The sequence below is a fragment of the Alexandromys fortis genome, unplaced genomic scaffold, assembly GCF_014885135.2.
Source record: "Alexandromys fortis isolate MF-2015 unplaced genomic scaffold, M_Fortis_MF-2015_v1.1 scaffold_211, whole genome shotgun sequence".
Taxonomy (NCBI): domain Eukaryota; kingdom Metazoa; phylum Chordata; class Mammalia; order Rodentia; family Cricetidae; genus Alexandromys; species Alexandromys fortis.
This window is the reverse complement of record NW_026068103.1, coordinates 75,688-90,566: the sequence shown is the minus strand read 5'-3', so window position 1 is coordinate 90,566 and position 14,879 is coordinate 75,688. Positions and strand designations below refer to the sequence as shown.

The window sequence follows — 14,879 nt, the reverse complement described above, 5'->3', positions numbered from 1 at the left end:
CTTCCTTCCTTCCTTCCTTCCTTCCTTCCTTCCTTCCTTCCTTCCTTCCTTCCGTCCTTCCCTCCCTCCCTCCTTCCTTTTCTTCCTTCCGGACAAGGTTTTTCTGTAGCTTTGGTGCCTGTCCTGGAACCATCTCTTGTAGACCAGGCTGGCCTCGAACTCATAGAGTGCTGGGATTAAAGGCGTGCGCCACCACCACCTGGCAGGACACTGCAACTTGCAACTTTAGCCAGTAAGCCACAGCCACATGGAGATACACATATTAATAGAAATAGGTTAAATTTATGTAAAAGGGGTGCCATTTTGTAGTGAGGAGGCGAGCAGGCCTGCTTTTCGTCCTGCCCTGCTTCTGCATGGCTAGCTTTGCCCCCGGAAATAACAACACACAAATTGTATTCTTTTAAACTCTGCCTCACCCATTAGCTCTAGCCTCTTATTGGCTAACTCTCACATCTTGTTTAACCCATTTCTATTAATGTGTGTAGCACCACAAAGTGGTGGCTTACCGGGAAAGATTCAGCATGTCTGACCTGGCGGCTGGCTCCATGGCATCTGACCTCACTGCCTTCTACCCAGCATCCTGTTCTGTTTACTCCGCCTATCTAATTTTCTGTCCTATCAAAGGGCCAAGGCAGTTTCTTTATTAACCAATGAAAGTAACACATAGACACATGACCCTCCTCCATCATTTCCCCTTTTTCTGTTTAAACAAAAACGATGAAGCTCCGGCCCAAGATGGACATAGGTACCGGCTGTAGCCATTTTTATTGCCACAACTCTATGGCGTTTCAAGTTCCTTGCCAGCAAGCAAGCTGCAGCATTCTGCTCACAGACCACGAGTCAGTCAGACCGCCTGCCTGAAAGTGTCAGAATTTGCTCTGGCAGGACAGCCCAGAAAGCCAACATTTTAAAACGGCGCAGCTTTTTTTCCTGCTATGGCTGAAAACCTAAAAGCAGGCATTCAGCTTGTCATCAACAATATTTAAGTGTTTCATGGCAGGACTTCTTAAAAGAGCTGCAGGGTTTTGCAGCTAAAGCTGAGTCAGGAAGCCTCTCTTAGAAGAGAGCACTTGCTTGCCTCTAGCAAGCAGAGCAGACCCGAGAAATTGCTGCTATCAAGAAAACATGCTTTACTCTATTCTTTCCCAAGCTTTCTCAGGCTTTCTGTGGATGCAGTTATCCACATCTGGGTGCCATTTGTAGAAGGATCTGTGGGCTGCATTCCGCCACCTGGCTCCCGGCTGCCTGGTTAGCTTATGCCCTGAAATAACCACACACAAATTGTATTCTTTTAAACACTGCCTGGCCTATTAGTTTCAGCCTCTTATTGGCTAACTCTCATATCTTGATTAACCCATTTCTATTAATGTGTGTAGCATCATGAAGTGGTGGCTTACCGGAAAGATCTTAAGCTGCTCCATCTTGAAGAGGAGAGCTATAGCGTCTGACTCATTGCCTTCTTCCCAGCATTCTGTTCTGTCTACTCCGCCTACTTAATTTTCTGTCCTATCAAAGGGCCAAGGTAGTTTCTTTATTAATCAATGAAAGTAACACATAGACAGATGACCTTCCTCCATCAAATTTATATGTAAGAGTTAGCCAATAAGAAGCTAGAGATAATGGACCAAGCAGCGATTTAATTAATACAGTTCCTGTGTGATTATTTTGGGTCTAGGCTGCCAGACAACCTGGAACCAACAAGAGGCCCCCTGCAACAGGTGCTATGTCTGCCAAATGGTTACATCATATTGAACAACCCAAGTGAGTTTGCTTAAATTGAAAGCAACCACAGTAACACATTATTTTGCAAAGTACCTTACTGTAGATGCACAGGGAAATAATAAATGATCAACCAATTAAAGTATGAAGAAAAAGCATCATAGGATGCAAGAGGAGGCTGCCTGTTCATTTTCTGGGTGCCCACCAGACCTGAATAATAACACAGAAACTGTATTAATTACAACACTGTTTGACCAATAGCTTAGGCGTATTCCTAGCTAGCTCTTACATCTTAAATTAACCCATTTCTGTTCATCTATGTATCACGACCAGGTTGTGGCCTACCAGTAAGGTTCTAATGTCTATCTCTTTTGTCAGTTACATGGCATCTCTTTGTCTCTGCCTACTCTCTCTCTTTATATATATATCTGTTTGGATATCCTACCTGGCTTTATTCTGCCCTGTGATAGGCCAAAGCAGCTTCTTTATTAACCAATGGTAATAAAATGTATTCACAGCATACAGAGGGGAATCCCACATGAATACAAAGAATGGAGCTGAGTAACATGACGACTTTCTCATGCTCTTTATGCTTCCCCACTGCCATCTGAGAGCCTCTTGAGAGTGAGGACTCAAGATGTTCTCCAGAACCCCATAGTGTTGTTCATGAATTGGAAAGTAGGAGGGGCACTACATACGTAAAGAGGGAGGAGATTATTGCGTTATTTTTTATTTTTGTTTCTTAAGATGGGTTTCATGATGTAGTCAAGGTTGGACTCAAACTTATTGTGTAGCCCAAGCCCTAGCTGAGCGTGAACTCAATACCTTTCTATTTCTACCTCCTGAGCACCAGAGTCACTCTGAGTATCACCATGTTCATCTGTGACCAGTATTTTACAGCTTATTAGTACAACAACAGGCAACATTAAATTTGCCTGGCTTTAAAAGGACAGGAATCAATATGTCTCAAAAGAGAGGCTCACTAAATCTTTGGAGTCCTGTCAAAGCAGATACAGAAATTCTAAACAGTACTAGGTTGTTCTAATCTCTACTTTCATGCCCACATCTACACCTGGGAACTTTATTTTTATTTTATGTTAGTTTAGAAATATAACTCTATATATTATATATAGGTTATATAGAACAAGTTCTATGACCGTTGGAAACCTAAAACATGGTTTACTCAGCTCTTATAAAGAGAAGATGTTTATAGATTAAATGTTTTGCCAAAAATGTGGAGTTGAAGACATCTTAAGGCAAAGAGAACAGGAGTGGAAAGCTAGGGAGTGAGTGACTAGTCAGACGTGGAAGCACACACCTGCATTCTCAGCACTAAGCTGGCTAAGCAGGAGAAACATTCTGAGTTTGATTCTAACCTAGACCACACAGTAAGGTCCTTGTCCACATGAGATACAGACTGAGCCCATGTCTTAAAAACAAACAAAATAGGAGAAACAATGAATAACTTACTTGAAAAAAATTCTATCCTATTAAGAACCACAACTGAAACAAATAGGAATTGCCATTTAAACTATACCTTGAAATGTACTGTGATGTTCCAGGGAAGAGCTGAACTTGATGCAAGAAGATCAAACAGTAAACCAATTGGATAATGCCTAAAAATGAAAGGTATATCTTAATTATAACTAAGTTCCCAAACAAATTTACAACACTCTATCACCTACTGTCATAGGCTTTACAGATTACTCACTAAAAGGAACTTTACACAGCTGCATGCCTGGGTTAATACATGGGCTCCATCCAGCTGCCAGGTGTTTTCCTTCTAAACTTTTCATTTCCCACAGGAGTCTCAACAGACCCAAGGGGATTCTCATCAGCTGCTATAGTGTAGTGTTAATTATCACTCAGGTACTTTTAAGAGGAAACTATTTTTTGTAAGTTTATTTAAGCACTAAAATATCTTATTTATTTTTGAGAGAGGACCCCACTATGTGCCTCTGGTTGGCCTGCTACAATCTTAACCAGACTGGCCTAACTACAAAGCAAAATTAATCCTTTTACCTCTACTTCCTAAATGCTGGGATTACAGATGTGCAAATCACATCTGGCTTTTTACAGCAACTGTTTTGTTCTGTTTTTTTGAGATAGTATCTCATGTAGCCCAGGTTGGCTTTGAACTCCTGGTTCAAGTGCCTCAAGAGCTGTGTTGTTTAAGCCAGTTTCTGTTACATCTTTTTTCTTAAAAAAAAAAAAAAAACTAAAATAAAATTTTATTTATCTATTTTTATGCTGTGTGGGTGTTTCATCTTCAAGTATATCTGTGGACCATATGCATGTGCTGTCCTTAACAGGCCAGAACAGGCCATGGGACTGGATTACTGACAGTAGTGAGCCACTGTGTAGATGCAGGGACTCAAATCTGAGTGCTCTAGAAGAGCAGCCAGTGCTCTTAACCAATAAGTCATCTCTCCCGTCCCTGTTTTTTATTTTCAAAATTTAGAAATTTCTAAGTTTAAAGTCTAAAGAGCAGGTAAATCCCCAGGTTTATGACTGCTTCTCTTAACATTACATATGTATGTAAATATCTAGCCTTTTAACTATGAAGTCATAGCAAAACAAGTTCAGAATATCCTTTACAAGAAGCATCAAACATCCTAAGCATGGTTGCACATGTCTCTAATTCCAACATTCAGGAAGTAGAGGCAAAATCCAGAATTCAATGGTCAACCTCAGCAACACAGCAAGTTTAACACCAGCCTGGGCTATGTGAAACCAGTATGTATAAAATAATAATAATAATACGATTATAAATAAAAAGAAAGAAAAGGCTGGGGAGATGGTTCAAACAAACTTGCCTAAATTCAACTTTAAGTTAGGATCCCCTGATCCTAAACTGAGAAGAAAGACTCCCCAAAAGTCATCCTCAAACCTCCACAAGTAATCGTTTGCATATTCCGCCAAAGCAGTCTTTAGAGAATCCAGAACTGCCACAGTATGAAAGCATCATATATAAATGGTGACCATTTAAGGTGTCGTAGTAAGAAACTTCACTCTTAAAATGCAGTGTTAGAGCTCCCTCTGCTGTCTAATCAGATCATTCCAAAAGTCGGTAGGCTTTTCAGGTGGATCAATACATCTGTTTCTCAGATAACTTTTAAGAGTTAGCAGCAATACCGTGCACTAGGGCTGGCAATGGGCCCCAGGATAACGAATTTGTAGCCTATGAGAGAGTGTGTCTTAGAAGCTATTTGTGCATTGATAATATTTTTTCTTTTTGAGACGGTCTCTCTACAGAGCTCTAGCTGTCCTAAAACTCACTATGTAGACCAAGCTGCCCTCAAGCTCAGAGATTCATCTTCATCTGCCTCTTGAGTGTTGGGATTAAAGGTATGCAAAATCGTACTGTGCTTGTATCGTTTTAACTTACTGGGCATTCAGTGGATCTAACACTTTTCTTCAATAGCTTTTTATTATAATTTGGGCAAATTAAAATAAGCAACTAGGAAATTAAAGAATAAAATAGGAGAAAATATTAAGTAGAATGTCAACAGCTATGGCACAAAAGGCAGTGAGCTAAAGCTCTCACCCCAGTAGCTTCAAGGCCACAGGAAGAAACAGCCATGATTTAAAAAAAAAAAATTTATGATGCATTTAACTTTATTATATGTGCAATGTTGTGAAGGTGTCAGATCACCCTGGAACTAGATTTCTAATTACTTATGAGCTTCCATGTAAGTACTGGGAATTGAATCTGGGTCCTCTGGAAGAGCAGTCAGTGCTCTTACCTGTTGAGCCATCTCTCCAGCCCAAAACAGCAATAATTTGACACAGCCTGGCATACAGAGTGAGCCTCCTACTGTTCTGGGCAACAGAGAAAGACCCTGATTGGGGAAGGTGGGGGGGGGGGGACGACGACACGGACTTTCCAGAGGGGTGAGAATGAAGCCTAGTGGAAGAGCAATTGCAGAGAAAACCCAAGACTAGAATGTTCAGCCCTCAATGACACGTGTGTGTGTGTGTGTGCGCGTGTGTGCGCGCGCAGTGGTGGTAGCTTTTCAAGGGATAAATACCAAATGGAGGAAGATGGTATATTTAAGACACACCACTCTTCTGCAGTAAAGAAGAAATTGGTCCAAACATTAAACATTATTGATGTCATATCTAGTAGATACATCTTATTAACATATATCAACCTTAAAAAAATATAAGCTAAATCCCAAGAGTTTGCTACTTCCAAGTTAAGTTGTCCTCAGATTTAAGCCAGGTGCACAATAAGGTTATTTATACGTAAATAATTCCCTTTTACTTCCTAAATCTTACTTTAAAAATTTATTTACTTATTTATTGCATATGAGCGCTCTATTTGCACTTACAACTTAATGCCAGAAGAGGACATCAGATCCCACTATAGATGGTTTTGAGTTACCACGTGGTTGCTGGGAAATTAACTCAGGACTGCTGGAATATCAGTCAGTGCTCTTAACCCCTACGCCATTTTCCCAGCCTTCTAAGTCTCTTTCAATGCCTCTTCATTTTAATATTCCTAGACTGAGAGTAAGTATTTTAACCTATTTGTATTGTTCATATTCCATTTAAGTCATCTTAGTCAGCATGTTTCTGCAATCAACTGCATACACATAGGAGTATTGGAATATAGGACCCAGGTTATCTTGACCCACTCCATAGCCTTTGGCTCATAACGTCTCTATTTTAAATACTTTGGAAGCACAATATTAATAATGGAAAATGTCAAAACCTCATCTGCATATGGATAAACTGAAATTTAGGACTGTTCTCAAGAATCTTAAAAATATAATAGCCAGGGTGTGGAGCTGGAGAGCTAGCTCAGCATTTAAGAACATACATTAGGGATTGCAAAGATGGCACAGCAATATAAAGCACTTGTCTTGCACAGGACCCATGTTTGATTCTCAGCACCCACATAACCATCTGTAACTTTAGTTCCATGGGATTCAATGCCCTGTTCACTCTGTGGATATCACGCATGCACATGGCACACAAATACATGTAGGTAAAATACTCATACACATAAATAAAATGTACCTCTAAAATTTAACAAAACAAAACTGATCTTGAAGAGGACCAAGATCAGGTCCCAGCACCTGTAGGGGTAGCTCACAACCTGTAACTACTGTTCCAGGGTATCTCATGCCCTCACTGTCTTCCATGGGCACCTACACTCCTATGTGCATGCCACAAACATACGTTCACACACATAATTAAAAACAAAAAATCTCCTCTTTTTAATCAAGAGAAAATACATTAATCTGTCACCCAATCACCCATTGATATAAACAGAAGGTAGAATTTTTTTGCTTTCTATGATGGTTTATATGAGAAATGTCGCTCAAACCTCAGCATTTGAATACTGGAGAAAGAAAGAATTTTTTTTCTTTGTTTTTGTTTTCCCTTGGGGATGGGGGTGGGTTGGGACATGAATAGGGTGCTATGTAGATTAGATCAAACTCATCATGTAGCCACAGATGATAAACTTCTGATCCTCTAGCCTCTACCTATGAGTGGTGGGAGTACAGGTGTGCCTCACCATGCCTGGTTTCTGAAGTGTTAGAGACTAAATTCAGGGTTTGGAACATGACAGACAAGGCAGAATATTGCCTATAAAATACTGTATAATGGTTTAATCTTCACTTCTCAGCTAGACTAGTAATTTCTTTTCTGTTTTGTTTGAGAGAGGGCCTTGCTATATGTCCTTGGCTTTCCTGGTTCTTGATATAATGACCTGGGCAGCCTCAAATTGTCATCTCCTGCTTCAGTCTCTTGAATGCATTGATCACAGGTGTTGGTTATCATCCTTGGCTTCATTTCTTTCTTTGTAGAATTCTTTACAACTGTTTCAGGGCACAATATCTCCTTAAAGCTAGCATATACTTACTGTCTAATAATGAAGAAAAATTCACTCACCATTTCAGGGGTGTGCCTTCATATTCAAACCATATCTCACTGACATCTTCTTGTCTCATAGCCTTTTGAAAGTGCTTTTTCACTTTATCAGTTACCAACGTCAGATAACTGACTCTTGGCAAAAGCAACTGAAATGAAAATTTGTAAAGCCATATTTACTTAACTCTTATTGTTCCAAAACTAGGACATATTAAGTAAGTTTGTTAATTTTAAGGAAAACAGTTGGGTTCTTTGCATTATTTTGAACTACTTCAATCCCAAGCCATCTCTTTGTATAGAAAATGAAAACCTAGAGTTTAAAACACTGAATATTTCTAACTAGGTTATAAATTTTAAGTAGAGCTTAGGGCATAAATGCTTATAATTGACACACATCTTCAACTTTTCTTTACCACTTTACATAATTACATGTAATACTAATTAAGATATTAAGTACTTCTATCAAATTTGTCTTAAATATTAAATGATTCACATAGGTTTTATCACCTTTTATAAAGAACTTAATGTTTAATATATTAAAATACCATATTTATAATACTTTAATAACATAGATAATAAATGACAAAGATAAACTAGACTTTTTCAAAAATTATAGAGCCAATATAGGTGGTACACTGAAGGGTATAAGAAATCAAAAAGGTATAGTTAACTAACCATACAGTAAAGTACATTTGTGTGACGCTTTGCTTTAATTGTCAACTCAACACAATCTAGAACCATTTGGCAGGAGAGCCTCAATGTGGAATTGTCTACATACAGTTGGCCTGTGGCTAAGGTTATGGGTGATTTTTGCCTTGACCACTATGTGAACCACTGTGGGAAAATCCAACTCACTGTGGGAGACACTGTTCTCTGGGTTTAGGTTCTGGACTGTTTAGGAGTAGAGACTGTGAAATTAATAAGTACGCATGCATTCATTTCTGTCTGCTCTTGACTATATGTAACTAGATGCTTTAACTTCTGAAGCCTTGACTTCCCAACAATAATGGACTGTATAATTATTAATTACAAGACAAACTCTTTATTTTGTCAGAGTATTTTATTTCACCAAAATAAAATTAGAATTTCAGCCAGGCGTTGGCGGCGCACACCAATTGTCCTAGCATTCAGGAGAGAGAGGCAGACAGATCTCTGAGTTTGAGGCCAGTCTGGTCTACTCAGCAAGAATCAGGACAGCTAGGACTACACAGAAAAACTCTGTCTCAAATTTCAATTTAAAATGACTATTCAACTATTACACAGTAATAGTTTATTCTGCAGGAAACAATTATCAACCTACAGAGTTGGTAAGAAGACAGACCGAAACTAGAGGGCAAGGGTCTCAGCTGCTAATTCTAAAGGGCACACACTACCATCTAAGGCTCAAACTGGCTCAAGAATTTGCAATTGAGCCAGGCATGGTAGCACCCACTTTAATTTTGTCTCTCAGGAGACAGAGGTAGGAGGATCTCTTTGAGTTCAAAGCCAGCCTGAGGCTTTAGAGTGAGACCTTATCTCCAAAGAAAGAAAGAGGGAAGGGAAAGAGAGAAAGAGAAAGAGAAAGAGAAAGAGAAAGAGAAAGAGAAAGAGAAAGAGAAAGAGAAAGGAAAGAAAAGAAAAAAAGCATCTGGTATAGGGGCTCAGGCCTGCCACTTAGGGGTGAAAGAAAATGAATCAGAAGGCCATGTGGAATTATCACCCTTTGCTACACACCATGTTCTAGGCTAACTAGGCTACATGAGACCTTGTATCTTTTAAAAAATTGTTTCCCCAAGGAGCAAAGAACGACTCAGTGAAAAAAAAAAATGACTCAGTGGTTAAGAGTGCTTTATTGCTCTTGCAGAGTACCTGGACTTGGCTCCCAAAACCCACATGGTGGCTGACAATTCCCTGTAATTCCAGTTTAAGACTCCAAGGCCTCTTGCACACAAGTGGTCCACAAATATTTTGGTGTGCTCAGGCACACACAATAAAATGAAAAAAAAAATTAGAAAAAGAATTTCAGCACTGGGCCTAGTTGTGAAGAATATAGACATCTTTATTCCTAGCACTAGTGAGACCAAAACAAAACATTACAAACTTAGAACCTGTAATATAATCTTCACACAGTCACTAACTAAACTCTAATGTATTTGATATGATTGTTATTTATGTACAGATGTCCAGAGGCTAGAAGAGGGTGTAGGATCCCAGTAAGATAGAGTCACAGGCGGTTGTGACACATTTGACATGTGTGCTAGAAATGCAGAAATGAAGTGAGGTCCTCTGGAAGAACAGCAAGCACTCTTAACTGCTGACCCATCTTACTGACACACTGACTTGTTGACTGACTGATTTGTGTGTGTATGTGTGTGGGGGCATGCATGTGTGTCTGTAGTGTGTGTAGTGGTGTATCTGTCTGTGGAGGAGGGTTTGTGATGTATGTGTGTGTAGTCACAAAGTTTTTGCCACTGTCAACTTTATTAGAAACAGCTATAAAACAGCCACTTTGCCTTTGGGTGCTACTCAATAAACAGGAAGAATACCTAATCTGATTGATAGACACATAAATGTGGATAAAGAAAAGCATAGTAAAATCAGAAGAGATTTGAAATTTGTTTTTAAAGTAAAAAATGCAGGATGGACGTGGTAGCACATGCTTTTAATCCCAGAATTCAGGAGACTGAGGTTGATAGTATGTGATTATGTACATATATGTGTGTGTATATATATTTCCCCACTTGTGTATTTGGAAGCTGGGAACAAATCCAGGGCTGCTCCTCTAAATGCTAAGAAGATATTCTACTACTCTGTTACACTCTAAGCCCCAACAGTTTATTAAAAATGCTTGGTCATAACATGTTATGACAATATTAGGTCATTAAATCATGTATAGCATTAGATAAATGAACATATGTAGACTTTCATTTGTGCACATGCACTTGTAAGTTCACTCAAGAATAAACATATTTGACTGATTAGTTGCTTGGAACCATCTAAATACTTTAAAAATCCAATATGGAGCTGAGAGTACTGGCTTCTCTTGCAGAGGGTTCAGTTCCCAACACTAACATGACAGATCACAACTATCTTTAATTCCAGTTCCAGAAGATTAGGATGCCCTCTTCTGGCTTCCTCAGGCACTGCAATCATGTATACTTACATGAGGCAAAACACCCATACATATATATAAAATAAAACTTTAAAAGACCCAATCTGAACCTATGATTAAAAAATAGCTTCCAACTCAAACACAGCACATAACTTATGATTCCACTACCATATGTGTTTGTGTTAAGTGTGTGTGTGATTTAGGTACTGACATCCTAAGCCTGTGCTCCGTCATCGATATAGTCCTAGACTGACTCCACTCTAATATAGATGAATACATACACACAAAAAAGAACGTGTGTCCATCTGTCTACAGTGACTGTGTGTGTGTGTGTGTGTGTGTGTGTGTGTCTGTACTGTGAGTAGCATGACTGGCGGGAATTTATTTAAAGATTTGTTATTATTTTTAATTATGTGCATGTGTCTATGTGTTTGTGCAGGTGCCTCTAAAGGACAGAGCAATCAGTTCCTTCTGGAGCTAGAATTACCGAAGGTTGTAAGCTGCCAATGGGAATCCTCTGCAAGAGTACTGTGTACGCTTAAATGGTTGTCTCTCCAGCCCTTATTTATTTCATTTATTTATTCAGATGTTTCTGTTACATATGCACATACACGTTCATTTCAGGTGTCTTCCTCCATCACTCTTCAACTTGCTTTTCTTTAAGATTTATTTTATGTGCTGTGCCTGCATGTATGTACATGCAGCATAAGAATCTGGTGCCCAATGTCAGAGGAGGGTGTCAGAGCCCCTGGAACCAAGTTGCAGATGGCTGTCACCTGTCATGTGGGTGTTAAGAACTGAACCAGGACCCTTGGCAAGAGCAGCAAATGTTCTAAAGCACCAAGTCATTGTTCCAGCTACGCTCCACCTTACTGAAACACTGCAATCTGGGGATCACTGGTTTGGCTAGCCTGGCTGGCCAGCAAGCCCTAGGAATCTTCCTGTCTCTGCCTTCCCAGAGCTGACATTACAGGTACACACTAGCTTCTATGTGGGTCCTGAAGAGGCAGACTCAAGCCTCACTTACCTGCTAAGCACTTTACCATCTGATCACCTGTCTTCTTTCTAACTTTCCCATAGCATCCAGTTGCATATAAAATGCTGAGTGACAGCCTTCGGGTTCTAACAACCTTATTTACAACAGACAAGTTAAAGATCTCATTTGCAACCACCAATATACTTACATAATACGGTTCTGCTTCCCTTTCAGTTATCTCATCCTGATACAACGTAAAACAAGTTGGAATTCGTCCAAACCACACATCTCGAAGCACATCTTTGTCATCTGTCATTCTTCCAGTGAGTGGAGCAGTACATATACGCTAAGTTCTTCCTTCAACCAAAGTTAAACTGTAAACAAAATAAACAGCATTAGTTAGGTTCTTACAAGAATTAATGAAAAGATTTCATAGACAGAAAATGAACTCCAAAAATCTTCACCTAAAGAAAAGGTGAGAGTGGAGGTGTTGTGGTACACCTTTAATTCTAGCATTCAGGAGGCTGAGACAGGCAGAATTTTATACATATGAGGTCAGCCTGGTCTCCAGGACAGAAAGGAAAAAAAATATGTCAGGAGTGATAGTATATGCCTCTAATTTCTACACTAGAGAGGCTGAGGCAGAAGAGTTTCAAACAAATGAGCTATTCAGTAAGACACAGTCTGAAAGTGTATGTGTGTGATATGAATATTACACATTCAAGTAGAAACTATACTTCTATTACCCTTTCAAGCCCAGAAGAGTCTGCTCACTCACCTAAAAGAGAGCCCTGTACCTCTGTCCTATGATCTTAATCCAATTTCAAAAGATCATTAACACAATTACACTTGCCCAATCCAATATATTTGACCTCTCCTACCCTTCATAATATTATTCCTCCTGGAAAGAAAACTCAAACATTTGTTTGGGACTGCAAGTGAGCTCAGTTGGTGGTGTGCACTAATCAAGAACTGCAGGTGGTCGTGCATTCCTGTGAGCCTCACGAGGCCAGTCTGGGACACACTAGCCCCTGACTGGAAAAAAAGAATGTTTGTGCGCACAAGAAAAACCTTCAGGAAGCTGATTCCCCTTTCTAAATTTCACCAGATCCATAATCTGACCCCAATACTTCCAGTTATAATTATATTCCCTTTTATAACCTTGACATCTAGCTGTTGTGCTCGCACTTCTCCAGTCTAGCAGGCTGTTTTTTCTTCAACTCGAACCCACTCTGTAAAGTAAACCAGCAGTCCTCTGTCCCAGTGAAATACTTCTCTACATCTAGCACTAACCCTGCACATGAGAAAAGTTTCAGTATTGGGGAAGGAAAATTCCCATGACCTCTGAGATATCCCAGGGTCTTCCCATTGCTCATACTCTATGATATGCTGTGGGAATTTGATCCGTGACCTCTGAGATATCCCAGGGTCTTCCATTGCTCATACTCCATGATATGTTGTAGGAATTCGATCCAACAGCTACTTGTATTAGATGGTTTGGACTAATGGGCATGGTCTTTTCTGTGGGTACAAGACTCGAATACCTAAATAAAAGATGAGGGCAGGTGCTGTGGGACAATGGTCTATACCCTGTCAATTGTATTTTAATACATGCTGATTGGCCAGTAGCCAGGCAGGAAGTAGAGGCGGGGCAATGAGAAAAGGAGAATCCTGGGAAGAGCACAAAGTCCGCAGTTGTGAGCCAGCCATAGAAGAAGCAAGATGTGACTGCCTCGCCGAATAAGGTACCGAGCCATTCTTGGCTAGCACAGATAAGAATAATGGGCTAATGTAAGTTATAAGAACTAGCAAATAAGAAGTCTGAGGTAATGGACCAATCAGTTTATAACTAATGTAGACCTCTGTGTGATTTCTTTGGGACTTAACAGCTGCAGGACTGGGGGGGACAGATAAACTTGGTCAACAAATGGTGCCCAACGTGTGGACACCTGCGTCAACAGAAAGCCTGAGAGAGCTTGCGAATAGAGTTAAGCATAGCTTATTGATAGCAGCATTTTCTCAGGTGGGCTCTATTTGCTAGAGGCAAATGTGTCTCATTTAAGAGAAGCTTCCTGACTCAGCTTTAGCTGCAAAAACTTTGTAGCCCTTTTAAGAGGCTCTACCACAAAACACTTAAATGGTGTTTATGAATAGCCTATAGCACGCTTCTTGGTGGCGGCATGGACCTTGAAACACCATAGAGTTGTGGCAATAAACATGACTCCAGCTGGTATCTCTGCCATGAGGCTGGAATCTCAGAAAGCTAAGGAATGGGCTGGATCCAGCCATCAAAGCCACAGCTTTAATTCTAGTCATATTGCTTAGCAAATTAAAGACTCATGTGGTTAGAAAAAGAGATATACAGTAGAGAAAGATTCAAAGACAAAGAAAACGTCTAAATGGTTTACAGTGTGTTAAAAATATATGCAGGCTTAGGAGAGAAAAGAAAAAGGTTAAAGTCCTTAAAATAAAAAAAGAAAGAGTAGAGGCAGGCAGATCTCTGTGAGTTCAAGGACAGCCTATTCTACAGAGTGAGTTCCAGGACACAGATACACAGATAAACCCTGTCTCAAAAAGCCAAAAATTAAAAAATAAAAATAAAAGTAATAGAGGTTAAAATAAAACCACATAAAGATAAAAAATACACACAGTCTGGATGCTATGTTATTATGTTCTCTTTGAATTGTTTGAATGCTGAGGAAGGAGCAACAGTTGCTAAAAAACATTTAAATATAATGCTGCTGTATTAATAAAACAAATATTTTGTAATGCTTTGACTTCAAAATTGACATCAAAAGATATGTTACTTTGGAGAAGAGGCTTTGTTTTTATTTCCACAGAAAATAGGAGGCTGTGGATTCATTCCAGGGTAAGAAAAATCAGGTTTGATCAAGGAAGACCCCGAGAAATCTCTGATAGGAGCGGATGGCCTAGATGTCTGAGTTCTATATCCAGAACAGATTCAAGACAGCTGACTGAGATGATAAAGCCTAACAGGATACTCTAGTCACAACTTGATCATAATTCTAAATTTCTTCAGGTTCCCATAAGATTATAAGCATCCCCAATCAGCAGGAAATAGCTTGGAATACTATACCTACATTCCCAAAAAATGGACTATAGATATTTTCCTTTGTTTGGAATGTTGGTTACAAGTTGTTATGGATAATGATCAGGAGAAAAGCTAAACAAAGGATATTAAATTCAGAG

The 14,879-nt window shown here is 39.5% G+C and overlaps 1 protein-coding gene across 8 annotated transcripts in view; it reads right to left on the bottom strand.

Moving 5' to 3' along the window:
• The window catches only part of Atg5 (autophagy related 5), a 110,156-nt gene that overhangs the window by 79,684 nt on the left and 15,593 nt on the right, over positions 1 to 14,879 (bottom strand). For all 8 annotated transcript variants that reach the window (XR_007588962.1, XM_050123943.1, XM_050123941.1 and 5 more), the window contains exons 2-4: positions 11,878 to 12,043; positions 7,624 to 7,751; positions 3,257 to 3,335 (exon numbers count right to left, since the gene is read on the bottom strand). Coding sequence is in view for 7 of the 8 variants with exons in the window: in XM_050123943.1 (XP_049979900.1) it covers positions 3,257 to 3,335; positions 7,624 to 7,751; positions 11,878 to 11,985 (315 nt within the window). In the remaining variant the exon portion in view is untranslated. The remainder of the gene's footprint in view (positions 1 to 3,256; positions 3,336 to 7,623; positions 7,752 to 11,877; positions 12,044 to 14,879) is intronic.